This window comes from Pyrus communis, chromosome 1, assembly GCF_963583255.1.
Source record: "Pyrus communis chromosome 1, drPyrComm1.1, whole genome shotgun sequence".
Taxonomy (NCBI): domain Eukaryota; kingdom Viridiplantae; phylum Streptophyta; class Magnoliopsida; order Rosales; family Rosaceae; genus Pyrus; species Pyrus communis.
The window spans coordinates 769,112-792,979 of NC_084803.1; the positions used below are offsets into that span (position 1 = coordinate 769,112).

Below are 23,868 nucleotides of genomic sequence, written 5' to 3' on the forward strand. Positions count from 1 at the left end.
TGAAAAGTAGAGTGAAATGCAAACTTCACCCTATATCGGTAAGATCTAGGAAAATCAATTATTATCGACGATATTTACCAATTGACTATAAAAATTTTGTCCAAATTCATTACAGATTTCGAATTTTTAACTTTTTTTGGGAAAATTTTATTTAATTTCGACTAAATCTGAATGAGTTGATATACTCATCCTCATTATAAATTTTTATAATTACGATCGAAAATAACCGATATCAATATTTACATATCCATATTTTCACTTCTATCAATATTTTAAACACTGATTTAATACTCTAATTTATATTGTTTTGTTTCGTTGAAGTAGTCAAAGCGTTTCCCAAAGTGAGGAATTAATATTCTAATTTAAAGGGAAATAATTTTGCCCAGCAAATGGCTCTTGCTAGTTCCAAGTAAAAGAATCAGAAATGTATTCTTTACATGCCATATACACACTACGCACGCATGAATATTGGAAGCATCGCGTATTTTACGTATTTAAAGCAAAAAATAAATTAATAAATAGCGTAAAAAGTCGTGTAAACCGAGGCAGACACGGTAATACGGAGAACATCTTAATTGTGTTTCTTTAAGCAGCAACATGCCAACAACGCACATGCACCGTGGACGTACGTATGCATTGAAACTCCGTAGTAATCCCAATCATAATTCTTTTTTTTTTTTTTTGGTCAACAGTCCGAATCATAATTCATTCAGAAGCACTCCTCCATGTTTTTTTTTTTTTTTTCAGACAAGCAATATATTTTTATTTATTTATTTTTTAAGAAACAATAGTAGATTCATTGATAAGAGTCGTTACATAGTGTGCTACAAGGCCATTTAAGGCATCACACTCTCTTCAATAAGTAAATCTGAAATTAAGGTTGGGGGTTGATCATCCCATTTATAGGCATTGCTCATCGAGAAACCCCACCGAGCGAGTCTGTGTGCTGTGATGTTTGCTTGGCGGTGGGTGTGGGTTAAAATACCTCTGGTGATTGTTGACAACAGCTCCTTGATGTCCTCCATAACTTGTCCAATTTCAGATAAGTCAATGGAGGGATTCCTGGAAGCTTGAACAATCTAAAGTTAGTCGCCCTCACATTGAAAGTTTTGGAAGCCCCTATTTCCTGCCCAAACCAAGCTCTCCCATACGGCTACAGCCTCCGCCTGCAGAGGGGAAAAACAGTCTTGAAAACTGCCACACCTTGCAGCCAAGAAGTTCCCTGTGTCGTCCCTAAGAACAGCTCCAAGCAATATTCTCTATGTTAAAAGAAACGGGATGGACTTAGCTTCACAATAAACTAGAAATAATGTGGTTTAAATCCGTCTTTGACGAAAATCGAACATTAAACCTCTCACTTACAAGTGAAGAGAAATATCATTAGACCGTAGTACTAAGCGACTCTTCCATGTTATTAAAAATAAATAAAAATTGCAAATAATGTTTTCCACATATTATTTGCAATTTTAACCTCTATGTCAGAAAGTAATCATATATATCATATATGCATGGTGAAGGTTTTATCTTCATTTTTTGTCTGACAATTAACTATCTAACTTATTATTGTTATCGTTCAACCAAAATAAGTTAAATATATAAATAAAACTCACAGCCTTCAAAAGTTCATAAAATTATATTCATAGGTGGGAGGTCCTCTTTCTGGTGTTTGAGGTGAGGATATAATATAATAGTTTCATCTTTTGTGGGAATGGGAATGGGAATTTCATGCCTTTGCTTTGTTCGTACGAAAGAATTTTTTGAATGGGGTAGGAATGGGATTGGGGAGAATATAACTATAAGGAAGGAAGAAGAAGTGAGAAGAAAAATGTAGCATATGATTAGTGATTTAATTTAATAACATGACCCACTCACTCTCTCTCACCCTTTGCAGGGAGAGATTTTTCAGTGAGTTGAAAATCCAGTATCCTAAGTATCATAAGATAAATGGTTAGATATTTAAAAAATAAAAATTTCAATCACTTGATATACCGAGCCGTGATTTCTACATATTGAAAATTTTCTGATGGGGCACAAAAGTCAAAACAGCTTTAGTCCACCTCCCTATCCCCCACACTTTCAATTTCTATTGCCTGCCAAAGTAATTGAGTTTTTTCTTTCCTTGGATTCGATTTCCCTTTGTTCTTACTTCACTATATATGCTTTTCTTTTTCTGCTTTTCCTTGTAGTGCATCATTCTCATCATCATCATTTTTCTCCTTTGTTTGCAACCATCCATACCTAAAGCCTGACTTTCACATATTCTATTTCGCTTCATACCTAAAGTCTGATTCATCGAACATAATTAAATAACTAAATTAACAAGAGTGTGTGAAAAGTAAAAAAAAATGTAGTTTTATCGTTTCCTCTTTTTTCTAATGCGGTCTCATATTTATATTGCTTGTGGTTATTCTGTCGTAATTTGCATCTTAGCTAGCATGAATAGAAGAGAAATGCCAAAGTGTAGTCTCCTTTCAATGATTCCATTTTTTTTTTTTTACAAATTGACCCATCAGTGGTCACGCATTAATAATCAATGAAACTAAAGAATGTAAGCATTTCGCATAGATGATGTAACTACATTAAATGAAACCTAGCCCCCTCGCAACTAAATTCAACCCTATATGTTAAATCAATCTTAGGATTGCTTGTATTAGAATTAAAAACCATAACGTTTTTTTTATGTCAGAGTTACACTGTCTCATTTTTCAGTGTCATATCACATATTAATTAATTAGCTTTTTTTTTATTTGATAGGTCAAAAGTGTATGAGAAGATGAGATGTTGCTTTCCAATTTCAATCAAACATTATGTCGGGCGTTGTGGTGATTAGTGCTTACGAGTTGACAATTAACGAGTAACTTCATGCAAGCTGGGCCCTTGCTCTGGGTTACGTAAGGTTAAGAATGGGCCCATATGACAATACTGATGGCCTGTTACTGAGGGCCCATTTGTCATTTTATCAGTGTGCCAGGAAACTCACAGGTCACTGTTTCTTTCGACTTCATCCTTCTTTCTTCTGTCATGTAAATTTGGGTGTTTTGCGATTGCATAAAAGTCTGTGACAGAAAACGTTGCAGATTTATCAGAAAATTTTAAAAGTATTTACGGACCACAGAAGTGCTTTTAATAAAATATTTATTCACCAAAAAGTACTTACTAGTAGAAGTGTTATCTTAAAAATAAATAAATAAATAAAATAAGCCCTTGGTCTATGCATTAAGCAATGCAAATCATAATTTCCTCATGTTTACACACATTCCTGGGAAATAATATGAATTGTCTGTTGCGAAATTCAATTATTCATATTATGATTTAAAGGCAACACGCATATAGTTTCGTGTTTTTACTTCGGAAATCATTATTGAAATTATAATTAATAAGCGTCTTTGACGGAAAAGTTTTAAAGTAAAATTCATTGTTTTCAATAATAGATCTTACTCATGATGGAAAATCATCACTAATTAGGACAGTAATCTATTTTTACTTTCGTTACTTCATTAAAAAAAAAAAAAAAAAGTACGCAACGACAAACCAAAACATTGAAAAAAAACTAGATATTACTAGAGATCTGTGAACATGTTGAAAAATTACATATAAATGATTACATTAATTAATCTCATGCTTTTAGTGGGAAATAATCAGAATCTGGTTGTTGATGGAGTACTGGTTTTGGACAATTACGACGTCAGCCATGAGGAATTTACAGTTCGTTAAATTTCCTGTTAGGAATCATACAAGTTAAGCTGATATATACTATTCTTCTGCGCATTCCACTATTGTTGCCATGCATGCGTGTCATAACTCTCAAAAGTAAATCCGTAAATCTTGTTTTATTACATTACAACTGCAATAGAATCAAGCACCTATTTCAGAAATCAACCGTTGCTAGTTTCAACGAAAAAGCCAAAGTATTTTAATTCAATCACGCTTTCAGTGTAAGTAAATTAAAATACACGTGATAGGTTGCACGTAAGTTTTCAGGAAGTGCTTAGTTACAGTTCGACCTCGCAAACAGGTCATGTTTATCGTGTCATACTCGTTATCTTAACAGAATGTGTTGTGTCAAGCCCGTCATCTTAACTGCTTCTTAATAGGTGACGTGTCAGATTAATAGGTCATGCAAGAAATTGTCATGCCTAATGTCTAATTTGGCAAACACTATCTTATCAGATTGTTAACAGTTGACACGATAACGACTGGATTCGTTAACAGGTTAACCCGAAACTTATTATTTTTATATCGTTTTATCTCGAACTAACAAGTCATGCAAAAAAATGTACGTCTAGTTACACGGTAAGTAAATTAAGTACGATTGTTACATTAACGTTTTGATTGCATATAAGTTTTTTTTTTTTCAAAGAGCTGATCAAATGCGAGGCATGAAACAGAAAAAGTGGTCCCTGATATAAGATGTGGAGATCCAGAGCAAAGGGTCGTCGCACTCACAATTTCCTAGAAGAAGCATGCCTCGTTAATTGTCACCTTCTGGTTGTTATTTTGTTATTTTGTTTTTTTTTTTGGAAGCCATTGCATGTTGCATGGCTAGCTGATGGCCAGGAGAGGACGGTCGTCTGACTTGCTAATGAAATCTTGGATGCTGCATCAGTGCATTGTATTGCACGTTTCTGGTTCGCATGCGTCCCACTATAAACTCTCTCACATGACATGAGAAACAAAGAAAGAAAGGAATCGCTATTGCTAATTTTTTTTTTTCAATAGTCTAGAACTACTAAATAGTTTTCAAAATGAATGATGAAGATTGATTAATTCTAAGAAATCGAACGTGAAGATTGTTTAAAAAGTCAAACTACTTAAGTAGGCTAATAAAGACACTCCACTTTTATTATAATTATTTAGCGTTTAATTAGACGATAGGTAATCCTCTATTTTTTTTTTTTAATGGAATTAATTTAATGCCCATTCATGGCACCAATGCTTTGTACGAGCAACAACGGTCGACTTGTGAGATTAAAACTAAACCTATTCTTATCAACACTCTACCCTTCGCATTTATGGTTCGTACAACAAGTCATGGCTGACACGTGGGATTAAAACTAAACCCTATCCCCTATAGATGTCTTATCCCTGCACAATTGGTTTGTACGGGCAACAATAGTTGTCCTGTGCACCGGGGCCCGCATCGTTTTTGCGTGCGTCGTCTCGTCTCAGTTTGCGTGCACTAGCATGTCTTGTTTTTCATGCACCGGGTCTTGTGTGCGCAGAGCCTCGTTTTATGTGTCGCATTTTTCGTGCACCGAGCCCGCGCCATTTTGTGCTCCAAAAGCCCGTCTAGTTTTTTGTGAGCGGAGCCTACGTCGTTTTAGTACGCTTGGGTTCGTCTCGTTCTTCATGCGCAGAGTTTGCTTCGTTTTGCACCAACAAGCAAGACTTTAGGAAAATATTTTTCATGGGAGTTAAGGAAAATGTTGCAAGACCTTTGGATGTGATTCTAAGGTTTATTATGTCTCGAAACTATTTTTTATTGATTTTTAAAGTTGAAAAATAGAAGAAAAAAAATATAAACTAATAGTCGTGCCCCCTAAAGAGATTTGCAGGTGTCAAAAATCTTGGGAATGTCTTAGTTTTATTAAACTTGTGGTGCGACTAGAATGATTTAAATTTTAGGTTATATTGAATCTTGTAAAAATCCTAAAAAAATCATTGGAAAACGTGGGCGTTATAACTCACAATTGTTGTAAAAAAAAAAATTGAAACTTTTAGTTTTAGAAAATATTTTGCATATAAGTTAACGAAAATGTTGCAAGACTTTTGAATGTGATCCTACCGTTTATTAGGTCTTGAAATTATTTTTTATTGATTTTAAAGTTAAAAAAATATATATAAACTAATAGCAAGGCCCTAAAAGAGATTTGTAAGTGTCGAAAAATCTTTAGAATATCCTATATTAATTTTGGCTACACGCACATCTGCTTCTTCCTCCTACTAATTAAAGCGGAACATTTAGGCGGATCTAATCAGTGTTTTGTAGTAAAGACATGCCGGACGGCTAGATGTATGAATTATCAAGAGTGTGTGTAAACATTGCCCTAGCTAGTACCAGTAGTACACAAGGAGCAACTTTTAGAGAGATTGTTTGGGCCTCCACCAACCGGCATTGTATTTAATGATCAACCCCACTAATATATGTTTTCCCTGTGATATGCCTCCTTGGTTTTGTCTCCAGTCTTCAAGCTTCCTAATCGGTAAAAACAGGAAAGGGTAAAACATCTTTTTGTTGAGGACTACACGTTTCGCATCGAATTTCAACGATTTGAAACGTTTATTTTACAAGTCTCAATTTATAAATCATATTGGCAAAAATTTAATTCAATCTGAAACCATTGGCCTACTTAATTATCACGATGAAATTTCAATGTTTTTTTAAAACATTGTGTTGGTCAATTTCTTTAAACTCAATTACATGCCTCAAGTATTTCTAATTTGAATATTTTGCAATGATGGTTTATGAGGTACAACTTGAAAACATAGACGGATGGTTCGCTATGATATGAGCCCCACAACTAAACCCTAATTTCTGAAAAAAATATGGAGGAAAGAAGGCTTTGTGTTTCTGTTTCTGGATGGCAAAGAAACAAGGTAAAATATGAGTTGAAAGGACGATCGGTTTGAAGCCCACAATTACGATATTGAACAAACAAGCCCATCCCGGTTGCGTTTGGGGTTGCTGCGAGTAGGAGTGAGAGTATCAGAAATTTAGAGAGATAAAAGAAGGGTTTTTCTTTGAGGGTCAGGCCCATTTAATAAGATGTGTACGGCCCGAACAGTTTCCCAGTTGATTATGGGTCGAGCTATTGAAGCCCAAGATATTGGGCTCATATTAAGTTTTTACATAAAAGGATCCAGATTATGGGCCTAGGGTGTTTTATTAGTTTTTGCTTATTCGGATGATATTCTAGAAAAGAGTATTTGAACATAGAACCGTGCTTCCTGCATGTTATTTATCAATTAGTATCAAACCCGTACAATTCTCTACATTTTTTTTCAATTTATTCTAATCCATTCATTCCTAGAGCTATATACTCAATCGTGAACGTTACACTTTTAATAACATAGAAACATATAGCAAGGGCTCTCCAACGAACAATTTATATATTATTTTTCTTGTGTTTTTTCAACGTTTACGAAAACATAATCATTTGAAAAAAAAAAAAAAAAAAAAGTTTCTGCCTCATTCAAAGTGGCACATCACCATGGTGTTCATATATTCAGGCACCGAAAAAAGAAAATACCTTCTAGAAAATGATCATTTGGTACAAAATCAGAAAATAACCTATTTTCGTTTTAGTGGAGTGGCTCCAAAGGGGTCAAGAGATACCCTACCCTTATCAAACCGTCCAAATATTTTCTCGAACAGAAATGAAAGCGATCGATGCCACCCTAAATCTGATTAGATTAGGCCCTTTATATTCCCCGTAAGATTAAGGGTCCCCATAAGTTGGAGAGCCCTTATTTCCATTCATTCACCAAAACAGAATGAATAAAAAGAAAAAACAACTCTGTTTAGCCATCCCCATATATGAACCACTCCAACTCGCATGAAAGGAGATTCGAACTCGGATTCAAAGAGGCCGATATATATGTTGCCTTGATCACCTGACCTAATTCATATGTATCTACCAACCTGCCAATACTAAGTATGAATTGACGTCCACTATTTTTCTTTTGTCACATGATTTTTTTGTTTACATTTGTGTCTTTAGAGCTCTCAAGAGAAAGTGATGTTGGCAACTGCCACTGGCTCTCTAGTGCTTTGATCAATTCAAGCGTGACTCCTCATGAACCATCCCTTTCCATAGATAGGGTTTTGAATTTGGTACTCAAAAAGTTTGAGATAGATGATCTTGGCTTTAAAAGCAAAGAAAGCATCATGCGTTGCATAATTTACATGTTCTGGTTTTTTGATATAGACGTCCATTTTGCCATGGAAGGGTCAAGTCTCCACATGCATGTGTACAATTCAAGTGCCTTGGTCTTTTTTTTCTTTGTGGTACTATATTCGTGTCGTTCATATGGTATAATGCATGTCATTTTCGAAACATATATTGTACGCGTTGCATGGCACGGCCTAGTACTATTCGTCTGTTCATTCAACGTGCACAACGGGAGAGTTTATGTATTACTCATATGCGTCTTCGATTCTTCATTAAATATAGGTCTTTCAATTATCAATGCGCAGTTTTTTGACAAACGATAGCGTTAACTATTAGTTGTTGGGAGAGGGAATTTATGGAATCAAGTCCGCACTAAGATGCATATGCATCATTATTTACTACCACTGTGGTAAAACGCCATCGCTTGTGCACTCAAGTTTAAATGGTTGTTATTTTTATTCAAATGAAAATAGAATATTGTTTGAATAAATATGAACGGTAATCCTACTTTTACCACATTTTCATACCATATTTATAACACTTCTTTAATAGAAGTCGAGTTATCAATACAATTAGGTCTCACCTATATTAGATATGTCTCAAATGTATTAGATAATTTCTCTACCCTTTGTTGAATAATAAAAAAATCTCAGAGACGTCGACCATCATTGACCCAATCTGTAGAAAACTCTTCAGAATTGGAAACTAGTTGACCTATTTTGGGACAATAAAGAAAAAGATTAAGTAGGGGTTTGAATACATGATATACATCCCCCACAAGTCAAGGATATTAAATTCATCAAAGCACTCACGATATACATATATTTTTATATGGCTAGTTTCTTTTTCTGTTTCCTTTTTAATTTTTGTTTTCCTAAAAAATTAAAATAAAATAAAATTCCAAATGAAAGAATGTTGGGTTCTTGGCCATCTAGAATTTGGAAGTGGAGGCAAAAGTGTTCATACAGGTGGCAGAAGGACAGGAGGTCAAGAGTCGGCACCGGTTGGCAAATGGTAGCGCTCTGCAATATCCGTACTTGCCTTTTTCTTAAGTGTTTGTATCTTAGAATTTTAACGAAAAATTTCTGGTACTGTTTACTTTAACAAAAAATTACATTTTTATATTAAAAAATCAATGGTGCTATTTATTTTACCTATTATTTGTCCTTATCGTTAAAACTCAAAATTTTCAAATTTTTTTCATTAATTTTTCTTTGTATCTTTGATTGATCATGGATGATAACATGAACCTAATTCCGAGTCTAAAAGCTTCGACAACGGACAGCAAAAAGAATGAAAATATATAATTCAATGGGCCAAAGGTTTATCATTCATATTCTCTTTGATTAATTAATTGGTTGATCGGAGTGACTAGCTATATAATTATCGATGTTTTCAACTCTTGCTTGACTGTGAAATTTCCTATAATTTCTCTGGATCCGACAAGGTTTGATAACAGTGGTTTGCCGACAGTTGTATCATTTTTAAATAATAAAAATATAAGTAAAAAAACTCTTGGCAGATCACTCTGCAAATATATAACTGTTGTTTAAATCATATTCGGTTATTATAGACTGAGGATGCGGTTACGGCTGTCAAAAAAAAATATAAGTAAAAAAACTCTTGGCAGATCACTCTGCAAATATATAACTCTTGTTTAAATTATATTCGGTTATTATATACGAGGATGCGGTTACGGCTGTCAGAAAGATTATACTTCTTTCGATGCGTTTGAATTTGAATCACTTTCTTACTGTTTAGATTAGTTAAAGTGAAATTGTTTTTGTATCTGAGAGTATATTCAATAACCAATATCTTATGGTCAATACATTTGAATTCGCAATTTTTGTATTTTGTAAAATTTAGAAGCAGAATATCATCCTTCCCAACATCATTAGATTGCACAGCAAGTTCATCAACTTATTTATGAAAAAGTAGAATAATATGTCGAATCATATTGTTACCGTTAATCATGTAATTCAGTGTTTGAAATATTAAAATTTTTAAATTTGACGGTCACACTGTTAGATGATTTTACACATTTGCATTTTCTGAAAATGTGATGTATTTTTATACACTAGGGGCTTGCATTTGTAAAAATCGCAGAATTACAAACCCCAATAATTTTGTTGGTTAAAAAACAAAATTGAATCAGATTAAACATACGGACACTCTGGCTTCCATGATTGAATTTTTATATTTAAAAATTAAAACAACAAAATGTACTAATCAGTACTTAAAAAAATCTTGAAGATAATAGTTGTCAAAGAAGGTACTAAGATCGCGTTAATTAATCAATAAATCACAGAATTTACAAGAAAAATAAAGACCCAAATCAGTAATTTTACTTTTTTTTTTTTTTTTTTTTTTTGGGAAACTATCAGTAATTTTACTTTGTCCATCATCCTTCTCCTCAGCAGCTCGCTTCAGCTCCAAAAATTTAATCACAAACTCCGCCTCCACTCCTAGTCGAAACCGGGACGACTCGGTGGATTGACTCACCCACTCATTTGCCATCTCCATTTCATTCTTCGGAGCTTCATGTATTCGTAACTCGGCCACTCGGCTCAGTAGCTTGCTATCCAGTGCCCCCCATAATCACATAATTTCCACGGTAAAAAACAAACAAAAGGGAAATGTAAAAGAGCACCCAACCCGAACTGGGTTAACTCATCCGAGCCGACTTTACACTTGAACTCGGTCGCTTAGCGTTTTACTCTGTTCAATCGATGGCTTTGGAGCGAGACGACTCGGACTGAGCCACACCCGGGCGAGTGAGAGAACTGGAGCGTCTTCGTGTATGTCTTTATTTTTCAGAAACCATAAAAAAAAAAAAACCGACTAACAGCCGGTTTCCGGTAAGTTTACCAAATTGTCTTCTCGGAAAGTCCACGAAGCAACGGTCGAGAATCGGCCCACAAATCGAGGTTACTCCGGACGCCGACGTGGCAGCATCTCTGGAAGTCGTCGATGTTGACTAACCGGGTCGAGCTAACCGACTCGGACCGGGAAATGAACCGAAGCACCTCCTCGAACTGCGACTCGTCACAGGGGATCGCGAGCGGACCGCTGTTCGAGAAGCCGTACTCCTCCTCGGCTTGCACTAAGAGCTTCTTGAAGACGGGGTGGTTCAGGTACGAGGCGGGCACCACGAATCTGGTGCAGCTGGTGCCCACGCAGACTGCCACGTGTCCTGCGGGAACATCGGAGGGTATGAGCTTGGCGGACGTGCAGGCCTTGCTGCGCCACCGCCGCAGCAACTGGCGGAGCCGCACAATGTGGCGGATCTTGCTGCATTTTCCGAGTCCGGCTGACATGTTCCGGGAAAGTGATGGAAAATTTGAGATTTTTTAGTTCTGTTTGGTTCGCTGGAAAATAGAAGGCGGTGACCGGTGAGTGTAGAATTTGGGGGATTGTGCTTCTGAGCTCAGGGGCAATTTTATAGGGAAGGGGTTTTGAACGTACCCTTGGTTTTGTAGATAATTACGTTACTACTGTCTGTTGATTTCGGTTCGCACCTTTTCCTTAAGTCGTTTTTTAGTTTTTGATGTTGTTGCGATGGATGATAAAGAAATTGTACCATAATAATGTTGAAAAGTTGACGCCTAATTAGATTAAATTCTAATTTTGTTACCAAGATTGCCTCAATGTCATATGATCTTTCGATAAAAACGTACTGAATTTTTAATAATTAAAATATGATATGAATGTTGATGTCATATGATATTTCGATTAAAACATGTAGTATTTTTAAAAATTAACACTTGATATGAAGATTGATGTCATGTAATCTTTCGATACGAGGGTTTTTATTTTGTTTCAATATAAATCTTTGCATATGATGTATAATGTTGGCTCGAGCATGTTCCATATTCGTGGCTAATCAAACGTATGTTTTTTAGGTGTTGATTTGCACTTGATTCTATTCGTGTTATTCAAATTTGCAACACAAGTTTGATGTTGAGATTTATCAGTCGGGAAAGAAAGTAATGTTTTACTTATATTTAGTTTCATGTTAAATCATGGATGCAATTTTTTTCTGCTTAACACTTCTAATGATAAAACCAAGAAAATGTATTTTCAATATCAGTAGTTGAACCTAAAGCTATTACCACCAACGTAAGATGCTTTTTTTAGGTGCTCCAAAATATTAAAATTATTTGTACAAGTTAATTCCAAAAGAACAACGATTTTGTATCCACCAAATCTGAACTTGCCCCATGTGCAAGGATGCCCTCCCAAAATGTCCCCCTCCTAATCACTCTTTAATTTGCCCATATTTTTAATCAAATTTCCAGGTTTATTTTTCTAATCGTAACACCGAAATCGCGACATCTGGCGCTTAACTGACCATCAAGATCAATTATTTTCCATCATCTCGATTTGGAAGACTTAAAATTTGATTAATTAGTAATAAAACCATGCACTAAGAAAACTAGGTCAAATAATATGATCTAATATAAGAGACACCAAAGGGTCCACGAGCACGTTATGGGAGGTAGGGTGCATCCCCCCCTGAACGTCGCGTTAATTTGCATGGTTAGTGTTTGCTTTTGGCGCCCTCACTCGCTCACTTGTTAGGATTTTAGGATCATGGTTCGGTGTTCTATGTTTTTTTTTCCAAACAAAACACATCTTCAATCAAATCCTAGCAACATAGTGCTATGATCTCCTCTTTGTCATAATTAATATTTGCTCCACATTTATAATAATCCGACTTTGTTTTCTTCAAGTTTTTATTTATCCCCCCTCTTTGTTTCTAGTAGGACAGAATTTTATAAAGATTTGAGGAATATATGCAAGATTTATTTGACACGGCATTATCTATTTTTGAGTTATTTAAGTTCGCAAGATTAAGATTCGAACTTAAATGCAAATAGCAAGTACTGACTTAACGAGTTCAGCTAATTAATGAACGTTTCACATATGTAGAATTTACGGAAAGGAAAATTATTTGCACTCGAACAATATTTTTAGCCATAGAACATTTGTAGAATTAAAGAAGGCTTACACTCGTAGTCAATTTTTTTAGAGTATTAACCAAGAAAAAATAATAATTAAAGAATAATCAATAAATAAAAATATAAGGTAAAATGAAAAAGTGGAAAACCAGCGTGTAATTAGCTACTGGGAAATTGAATTGGATGATTGCCAAATAAAATCTCGACTATCAAGGGGTTCGGGTCCCACGAAGTGATTACACGGCGAAGTCCCATATCCGAGAGCGCGGTTCTCCATGAAAATCGTTATCCCATGTCAGTGTTAGGGGTTGATCTGTCACCGCCACTCGTCTCGGAACGCATGACAATAGGCCCCGTAATCAACTACTAGGACAGGCACAATGCCAACATGATTCTCTCTGTATCGAACATCGTATTGTTGAGTTTGGTCAAATATTTTTTATATTTAATTTAAATAAAAATATTTAAAATAATTTATAATTCATGAAATTTTAAAATTCTTACGATAATAGTGCGACCCACTTTCGTGGGACTCTCTATTCTCCAAATTGGCCAATAGGGTTTCTGATCTTTGAAAGGGCGACCAGTTTAGGAAAGTAGCTTAGTTGTACTGAACTGTGCCACGGGCGTGACGGACCCACGGACGGCGGACACGGACATAGAGTTCGAGTCCCTTCCTTCTCGTACGGGCTGTAGTATTTTAAAAATAAATAAGTAAAAATATGTACACGTTTGGCAATCGCAAGCAACCATGACACGAGTCCCATCCAAAATTTGTTGGTGATACGAAATATAAACTAACACCAATGGTGCTCTTAATTCTAATTAGAGCACCGGATTTGATTATTATGCTGTATATTGATCTATTTTATACTTAATTATTATGAGCGTCGTAAATTTACAATGATATTTCTTTATTAAAAATCTCAAGTTTAACTCATGAGATCACAAGTTTGATACCTAATTATTATTCGTGATTTTATAAACTTTGTTGAATATAAATGCTTAAAAATACCATGATCATGGTTCATTGAGTTTACACTTTTTCATTGAATTGTATATTTGCCACATTAAGTATGGCAACACAACCTCAACAGTCTACTACACATCTGATTAGTGTAAGTACACCGTTTGATGGGTCGTTTGGAGGTGTTGGTGCTAAAATATGTTTAAATAGTACATAAGTAAACAAACAAAAAGTAAAGCTTGTAACTGCTTTTGACGTCTTATCCAAAAGAGAGAAAAAAAGAAAGTAGTAGCCAGGCATTGACGGTGGAATGCGGACGTGGGAACTTTTTATTAAGTTTGTTTAACTGATCATAACTTACAACGTTTGTTGCTAATAAGCTTCGTTTTTGGCAATAATGTTTGTTTAGGGAATGTCTTTTATCGTTTATATAATTAATCCCACTGATTAAGCTTTTTTTTTTTTTTTTTTTTTTTTTTTTTTGAACACCAGAACCCAATTCAATAAAGGCCTACACAGAGGCAAACACAACAACAACAAGAGAAGAGCCAAGGGAAGAAACACAAGGACCCCTCCACCTAGAAGAGGCGTCACCCCCAGCACCCCCACACCCACTTTAATGAGGACAAGGAAGTCCGTCATTATTCAACACAAAGACCAACGAAGATGGGGGCCTATCGACCCACACAACATCACACATCTCCGTGAAACCAAACGACGCAATCGCGTGAGCCACACCATTAGCTATTCTAGGCACCCAAGACCATCTGCAATCAAGAAATTTTCCCCCCAACTGCTGAACCCGTGCCAGCACGGGGAAAGCCTCCCAACTACCCATGGACAGCGAGCTAGAGAGACACTTAATAGCTTCAAGTGAGTCCGATTCCAGAATGACATACCTTACACCCAAGTCAGCTCCGAATTGGCACCCATGCAACAGCGCAGAAGCCTCCGCAGCAGCCGCCGAAGGAGCATTGATAGCATACCGCGCTGCAGCCACAAACTTGCTCTCCATGTCCCTCACAACCATCCCGACAAAACCCTTCTTAGAGGCCTTGGACCAGCTAGCATCCACATTTATCTTAACAAAAGGAGAGGCCGGAGCGCACCACCGCGCATCCGGGGAAATCCCTCTGCCGACGCCCCCCCTTCTAGCCCCCTCCACAACCCTCGCACCAAAAAAAGAGCTCACAGCCGCAGAGATAGCAGCCAAGACTTTAGAAGGGTTAATGGACACCCCGTTGAACACAAAATCACAGCGAGCCTTCCAAATACACCAACAAGTAAAGACAATATAAGAACGCCTCCAATTGGAATCACCAGAGATGCAAAAATTCGGAGAGAAGACCGCCAAAATCCAATCCAACCAATCGGGGAGAGATAGACGATCCACTTTATAACCCAAAGCCCCACCAAACCAAATTGGAACAACCCAAGAGCAAGAAAGAAAAATGTGCTCAATAGTTTCATCATGACAGCAGCAAATAGGACAAGTAGATACCTGAGAGGCCCTTCTTCGGAATAGGGCATCCCGAGTAGGAAGACAATTATGCACAGTAAGCCATAAGAAATGTCGCAACTTGGGGGGGACCTCCAGCTTCCAAATCCCCTTCCACAGCGCCTTGGGAACCCCACGAACAGAAGGCCGCCGCTTATCCCTCACTGCCATCGATCTGCTTTGCAACCATCTGTAGCCCGACTTGACCGAATAACACCCATTCTTGCTCAGATCCCAGATAAGCCGATCATTCCTACTTAAATCCCCAAGAGGTGTCTCCTCAATAGCCTGCATAGCCTCCCCCGAAATGAACGGCTGCAGAAAACTAATATTCCACCGCCCCGAATCCGGACAGATAAGTGCACTGACCCGTAAACTCGGCGTAACCGCAACCTGTCCAACCGGCACCGGGTGACCAAGGGGTAATGAAGGAAGCCATCTATCCTGCCACACCCTCACCTCCTGGCCACTCAAAATCTGCCAATGAGAGCCCTCCCTGATTAAGTCCCTGCCAATTAAGAGGCTGCCCCACGCCCAAGAGGCACGACCCCCCTTCTTCGCATCCCAGATCGAGCAGTGAGGGAAATAACGAGCCTTAATCACTTGAGCCCACAACGAGTCCGGTTCAGTCAATAACCGCCAACACTGTTTAGCCAGCAGAGCATCATTAAATTCCTGAAAATTTCTGAAGCCTAAACCTCCCAAGTCTTTGGGCAAACCCAAAACCTACTTTGCAACCCAATGAATCTTGCTGGCTCCCTCTTTGCATCCCCACCAAAACCCAGCTACCAACGCATCCATTTCCCGACAAACACCAGCTGGGAATTTGAAAATGCACATAGGGTACGCCGGAATCGCTTGTATAACAGCCTTAATTAACACCTCCTTACCGGCACGAGATAGAGTACTTTGCTTCCAACCTTGGAGCTTTTCCATAATTCTCCCTTTCACATAAGCAAGACCTCGCTGTTTCGATCGGCCCCAAATAGCAGGAACCCCCAAATAAGTCCCCGGATTGTTAACCACCGCCATTCCCAGAGCGCTTCCCATCTGATCAGCAATCACCTTCGGAACATTTGCCCCAAAGAACACACTGGATTTCACCAAATTAACCTTCTGCCCAGAAGCCTCACAAAAGTTGTCCAGCAAATTCCTCAGATTCCGACAGTTATTCATATCAGCCCGCAAAAACAAAAGGGTATCATCAGCAAAGAAGAGGTGAGAAATCATGGGTCCAGAGCCGCCCATCTTGACCCCCGCCATCCTACCATTGTCCACCTCACTCTGAATCAGCTTGGAGAGAACCTCCCCCACCAAAATGAATAAATAAGGAGAAAGGGGATCCCCCTGACGGAGACCCCGCGTGGGCGCAAACGTCTTCCCAGCCTGTCCATTTAGAAGGACATCGAACTTTACAGATGAAATACATCCATTAATTATCGATCTCCATCTGCTGCTGAACCCCATCTTTTCCATAACTGCATCCAGAAAGTCCCACTCAACCCGATCATACGCCTTCTGCATATCAAGTTTAATACCCATCTCGTATCGAGTCCTAGCTTTCCTTCCCTTCAGATAATGAAAAATCTCATGGGCTATGCCAATGCAATCCTGGATTTGTCTACCCGCCACAAACGCATTTTGGGTGGGAGAGATGATATTTGGTAAAAATACCTTCAACCTGTTAGCAAGAATCTTTGACAGAATTTTGTACGAGTAGTTGCATAAGCTAATGGGCCTGAATTGCGACACAACTTCCGGATTGGGGACTTTGGGAATCAGCACAATGTGAGTCTGATTTATCAACCCTGTACCAGCAGAGTCCAGAAACAGCTCCCTGACCAAAGCCGACACATCTGCCCTGACAATCTCCCAATAGCTCTGATAGAAAATGCCCTGGAACCCATCAGGGCCAGGAGCCTTGAGACCTCCCATTTGCACAGCAGCATCTTTTATTTCGTCATCCATGACCGGCGCAATTAGCGCCTCATTCATTTCATCAGAGACCGAGGGAATAATGCAATCTAGCAGCGAACCCCAGGTACGACTCCCGGCCGAGCTAAAGACTGAAATAAAATGATTATCCACCAATTGGCGCACCTGAGGCGGACGATCCACCCAATTCCCATTCTCATCCCTAAGCTTCACAATCTTATTTCTCCTTCGTCTCTGAAGGGTTGAAGAGTGAAAAAACTTAGTGTTAGCATCCCCCTCCCTCAACCATTTTACCCTCGACCTCTGGCACCAATAACTCTCCTCTTGAAATCTTAACTCATCAATTTGCCTAGATATCTCCCTTATCTCGTCAAAGTTAGGACCCCAGTCTCGCTGGAGAGAATCAAGCTTGGAGAGAAGATCCTGGATCCTGTAGCCCCGCCCCTTAAAATTAGTGCGATCCCACCTACTTAATCGATTACGGCAGTCGTTTAAAGTTCTCACCCAATTATTCACACAACTGCCATTATGCCGCCAATCCCAGCACTTCTCCACTAACTTCTTGCACTCTTCCTCCGCCACCCAAAACGCCTCGAACCTGAACATCTTCCTACCTCTCGGCCCTTCCAGATTAGAGTTGAGAATAATTGGGCAGTGATCCGAAGCAGTAGCTGTACCGTGCATAACAAGGGAGTTCGGCCAAAGTTGCTGCCACTGCTCATTCGTCAGGACCCTGTCCAACCGCTCCTCCACCCAATCCCCTCTTCTCAACCCTCTCCACGTAAAAGCCGGCCCTTGGAAGCCCAAGTCCATCAGCAGAGAGGAAGACATAAACTCTCCAAGAAACCTAGGCCTGTTGTACAAAACCTCCACTCCTCCAGACTTCTCATGATCCCACATGAATTCGTTGAAGTCCCCGCCGCAAATCCAAGGAATATCCGTAGGGGTAAAGTGATTAACCATCCATTCCCAGAACATCCTTTTCTCAGCTCTATACGAAGTCCCGTAAACACCCGTAAACCGACACCATTGCGTTTGCCCTTTAACTCTCATCACAGCATCAATAATATTTTTGGACGAAAGAATAATACTAACCTCCAGATTATCCTCCCACCACAAGCTCAACCCACCAGCATTTCCAATTGGTTCAACATCAAAGCCATTAGCATACCCGAGACGCCTCCTCACCCCAAAAATTCTATGATCTTTCATCTTAGTCTCGGATAAAAAAATCATAGAGGGCCTTTTTTTCCGAATGAGCCCATGGAGAGCCCTTACTGTCGTGTCCGACCCTAGCCCACGACAGTTCCAGAATATATAAGTCATGGCTGGCCTGCGGCTGTTGAAGGCCAGCCGCCACCGCCCCGAGCCATCGAACCTGTCATCCTCTTCACCATCTTTCCTGTAGCACTATCCGACCCCCCTTCCACTACTGCCTGTTGTCCATGCCTCTCCCTTATGTCTTCCTTATTTGCACCCGCTTTAAATATCGCCCGTTCCACAGTCAGGCACCCTTCCTTGAAGTTTAAACTTCTCCATAATTCGGCCACCCTATCATGACACTTCTCCTCCGTATCCGGGCCCTTGAGTTTCTTCATTGGAGCTTGAATTAACCCCAAATGTTGCGATTCCCCACTTCTTTTACTACCCCAAAGTGGGTCTACACCCAAATCGGCCAGATTGTCGTCGACCCCTTGGACCTCGCCCAACTGTCCTTCCCCTGCTGTTTTTAAGCTTTCCATAACAGAGCACGACGACGTCTCCTCTCCCTCCACCCGCATTCTTCTCCGTCATTTCTTTTGACCTGTGCCGTGACTTCTAGATGCTCCCCCAGTCTCCAAGGTTTGAGTACTCTCCTTTCCTTGCATAATCGATGCCCGTAGACTGCCGTGATTCAGAACGGACGTGATACCATGTCCTCGCACCGCACCCGCCTGCCGGCGTTCCCCCCTGCCCACATGCTCCGCTCTCGTAGATATCACCACATCCCTTACCGGCGGCGCCTTCATCCACTCTCCATACGCCACCACCCCTTCTTCAGACATCTTCGCTGAGCATTCAGTATTGATATGTCCTATCCGCCCACATTTGTAGCAGAAATCTTGGAGCCGTTCATACCGAAATTCCACCCAGGTTTCCTTATTTGAATCTCTCCTAATCCAGCATCCCTTAAATAACGGCTTCTCCGTATCCACTAATAATCTTATTCGCGCAAATCCTCTGGCGTAACCGGGATCCTCCATAGCTAAACATTTCCCAGCCTCCTTGGTTACACGCTGAATGTTCTCTTGAGAAGCTAAACCCAGTGGTATTCCCCTAATTTGAACCCAAAAAGGTACAACATCCAACACCAGTTCCTCCAGAGCTAGCTCCGGAGGCCATTTCACAACAGAGAACACCTTCTTCATCACTGCCCATGGAACCTGCTCAAGGATTCTTGAGGCTACACTTTCATCTCTGACTGAAATAATAAAGACATTCTCCCTTGCCCATTTGATTTCCACCTCACCCAACTCCTTCCAAGCCGCTCTGAGGATATTCCTGACTCCCCACTTATTCACTGGTTTTTGCGTAAGGACTTTTCCAACCAATTTGACTCCCTGCTCCATAGTCGATAACTCCAGTGTCTGGTTCAGTTGTACCACCAGCTCATCCACCCCACTATTCGCCATCACCTTGTAACACTGCTGCCACACTCGCCCAGTCTGATACGTAGAAAACCCTTTACTTTCAGAACTCGCCCTCAGACCGTACAAAACAACCACCCAATTTACCAGCTGATTCTTTTCTTCACTTTGGTCAAGTATCCACCCCATCACTAAAACCCACATCAATGCATCCAACCGGCCAAATTTAATGCTGGTACACCAAACTTGTTGGGAAAGACCCCCTTTATGCCTCGCTTCAATGTTCCGAACTACCCTGTATTTATTTCCACAAAACCCCCTTGGCAGGTTCCCCATAACTCCCCACCCACCAAATCACCTCACAGCCTCTGCAGACCCCCACCCCCAGCCTAAACGAAACGAAATTAAAAAACCCCCCCCAAGCCCCACCAGCAGACCCCGCAACCCTTGACCAGGAAATCAGTCAAATAGACAAGCCCCACCCCTTGCCAACACCTCAACCCTGCCCCCGCAAACTCACGTTGACTGAAATTTTTCCCCCAGCCACTTCCAAGATTTCACCCCATCACCCTTCGACGCGAAGTCAACCTTACTTGAGAACCCCACCCCCTGCCGTACCCTTTCCTTTCAGCACTCACCCTTCAATTCGTCTGACAGACACTTACCCACCCCCACAGACAATAACACCTTCTCTGATCCCACACGGCGCACCAGACCCACAGCCCCAAAGAGACAGAAAAGACTCCCAACAAGGGCAAGGCAACACCCCTGCAGCCCACAAGGAATAAAGTACCTAAATTTGAAAAGCCCCAATCCTGACCGAACCCTAGATCCAATCAGCTCAGCACCACCCTCTTCTCGGCGTTACAGACCACCCTCCTCCCAGCATGCCAACCCCCACGAGCATAACCCGAGAAGCACAAAACACGAGAATCAATTCGACCACTAACCTGGAACCTCGCGCACAACGGCGGAACTCACGAAGGAGCAAACACTCTCACCCCAGGGAGAGAAAACCACTTTCATTATGGTTCATACTGCTTTGGTTAATTACGTAAATCCTAATTAATTAATTCCCACTGATTAAGCTTTTTTCATGGCAATCGAGTCGGACGATGGGTGACAGTGTAAGCTGGCACATCCCAAATGCCAAAGCTAGTTTAGTGACGTACGTTCTAATCACTAATTGTTAATTAACTTAATTAACATTCTCTTTAATTGGTCGACTTGTTCTTTACGTTTATTATTTTTAAACTTTGGATTTTATGTTGTAGCCACTTTCGGTCTACGTAGGCAGTAATGCTTTTTTCCTTCGGTTTTTTTTTTTAATTTTTGGTGAACTTTTTCTTCTGTTTTTGGAGAGTACAGGTAGTACAGTCACCACAGGGCCGCCACGTAGAGGATATTAACCTGCTGTTTTGCTTAATTGTTTTGGATTAGCTTGTCGTTTTGTGATTTGTTTAATTAGGGTGATTAAGATTAATAGAAACATCAGCAGGGAGCCAGGGACGGTTGCAACACTGTGTGCCTCGCACTGGAAACAAACTACGAGCAAGTTCTTAAATGGTTCAGATCTGAGTACTAATCTTCATCAGACTCGTGCATGCAACAGAAACATATCACAGATGGTGATTTATTTTTTTTCTTTTTTTTTTTTGGGCAAAAAGGAGATAGTTATTAGTGAAAAGGTTTGTCGTTTGACCCCGCTTAATTAGAGTGTCGTTTGACCCCGCTTAATTAGAGTCACTAATTAGGACATGTTTTACCGTCCAGTGTCAGAACACTGCACCACCACCATGTTTTTTATTTTTATTAATCTTGTCCGATTTGGATAGCTGGATGATAAAAAATTTGATGTGTTAATTGTTTATGTTCTTGAAGTTAATCCATAATATTACTGGTATTATTAAACCGTGTATATTTTGAATTCACCGTCAAGTCTTTAACTAAAACATTAACAATATATATATGTAGTTGTGAAATGGATGTTAATCAAAATTAATCTTAATAAAGAAAGATTAATTACCTCAGTAGAATAGTGCTGTGAAATATATATCACTACATAATTATCAATTGACATGAACCATGAACGTGCACTCGAGGAACGCTTATGGCTACATCGTTTGTTAGTGGAGAATGCAAGATTGATTTTACTAACACACGTTAGCTCAACGATCCAGTTTGATTATTCAATATCTTGGCATTTAATGCGAACGTTTTCATTCCTATCTAAAAAATTTATTTATCCATATAGAATAAAAAACCAGTTGTAGAAGTACTAATTTATATTGTCAAAACAAACGAAATGGAAGAGAGTGAGTCTGAAAGTGATCAATAATTAATTAGGATGTCATTATCCATGTTGTTAATCAATTTGAAGCACGTAAGTACGTACACCTGCTGAGTGTTGACAATGTCATTGTCACAACAACGTTTTCTAGTTGAATATCAGAGTGCGGAATAAATAAGACTACAAAATAATAAAAATATTATTAAACAAACGAGAATGCCGGAACGGCTACAAAACCCTAAAAGGCTACATCGTAACTAACTTATTCTCTAATGAATAACAAAGCACTCTATTTATAATAAACTAACCCTACTCTCTAACAAAACCTAATTCTAACAGGCTGAGCCCAAATCCTAAATCTATTATTTTCCAACAATTGTCACAACAGCATTTTCTAGTTTGCAAATACACCTTTTGATTAAATACTTAATTATATACACCTAAAATAGCATGGAATATGCAATTTAATTAAGAACACCTTCTCTACCAAAAATTAAAAGAAGAGGCATCGTCTATTCGATTTATGAATAGCTTGCTCCATATTATAATATATATAAAATAAATATCCAGGTAGGAATTAAGTAGACAGCTCATGTGATTCTTCTGGACGCAAGTTTCTCTTAATTCATCATATTAATTATATAGTTTTATATTAAGAAATGAAACATGAAAACGGAATACAGGGGAACTATGTCAACATCTAAAACTCGAGTCCACATTATAACTGAACGTATATAATACATACATACATACATACATACATATATATATATATATATATATATATATATATATATATCAGAAAAATATATCACCAAAAGAAAAAAACGTTTCAAACAATTTGAATACGTGAATATTTATTTATATATGTTGAAAACAATGTGGAATCTGGAGGGGGTGAAGGAAGGGTACGCGTACGCTGAATGTACAACTGTAAATTGCTCATCTTGACTCCTTAATTTATGGTTGTCGCTTTCTTCTCTTCCAGTCTGAGTCATTTGGAGTTTCAACATATTTATAGGGAGAGAAATTTGGTAATCGATAATTTGGTTAAACTAAATCTCTCTTTTGACCTTGGATGTTGTTGGTTTGAGCCTCCACTCCTTGCGCCTGTTACGTTTTGTTAGATGATACGTACTTATGAGACTTCGAGAACCATTTGTATGTATTGGCTTGTTTGGATGTGCTTTTAAAATGGCTGAAAGCACTTTTAGAGATAATGTTTTTCGGTTCCAAAAACACTTTAAGTGCTTTCTGCAATAATCACCAATTATGTGCTTTTTCCAAGAAGCACTTAAAGTGTTTTTTCAGGATTTACTAAGGATTGGATCCAAAAACATTTTCACCAAAAACGATTTCAGTTATTTTAAAAGCATATCCAAACGAACTCTATGTTATTTCTCGGAGCGGCTTTTGGGCCGTTTAGCCTCGTTATTTCACACACACACACACAAAAAAAATAATGATAATAAAATGTAAACAATTTTTGCAACCCAAAAAAGGTGGTAGTAGATAGCGCGGATACAACCGTCAACAAATGCAGGCTAAATTATTCAGTTAAGATAGTGTGTTTGCTGTCTTACACTCAAATTTAAAATTTTCAGTAAATTGGAATAGATTAAAATATCTTTTAAAAAAATGTGGGGATACGAGTGGAAACTTTTGGATGTGGTGAGTATGATGAGGGCAGAAGATGGG

General features: G+C 38.8%; 3 protein-coding genes across 3 annotated transcripts; all 3 read right to left on the reverse strand.

Annotated features, from left to right (window-relative positions):
• Positions 1-10,160: 10,160 nt before the first annotated feature.
• On the reverse strand, positions 10,161-11,285 carry LOC137710304 (protein SMALL AUXIN UP-REGULATED RNA 12-like). The gene has a single exon (XM_068449238.1). The coding sequence runs from the start codon at positions 11,207-11,209 to the stop codon at positions 10,757-10,759; it is 453 nt and encodes a 150-aa protein (XP_068305339.1). The 5' UTR covers positions 11,210-11,285; the 3' UTR covers positions 10,161-10,756.
• Positions 11,286-14,436: 3,151 nt separating this feature from the next.
• Positions 14,437-18,465, reverse strand: LOC137744057 (uncharacterized). The gene is made up of 2 exons (XM_068483918.1): positions 16,057-18,465; positions 14,437-15,963 (listed from the first exon to the last, which is right to left on the reverse strand). The coding sequence occupies exons 1-2, from the start codon at positions 18,463-18,465 to the stop codon at positions 14,437-14,439; spliced, it is 3,936 nt and encodes a 1,311-aa protein (XP_068340019.1).
• Positions 18,466-19,033: 568 nt separating this feature from the next.
• LOC137709787 (uncharacterized) lies at positions 19,034-20,303 on the reverse strand. The gene has a single exon (XM_068448774.1). It carries the CDS (start codon positions 20,214-20,216, stop codon positions 19,044-19,046), a length of 1,173 nt encoding a protein of 390 aa, XP_068304875.1. The 5' UTR covers positions 20,217-20,303; the 3' UTR covers positions 19,034-19,043.
• Positions 20,304-23,868: the final 3,565 nt, after the last annotated feature.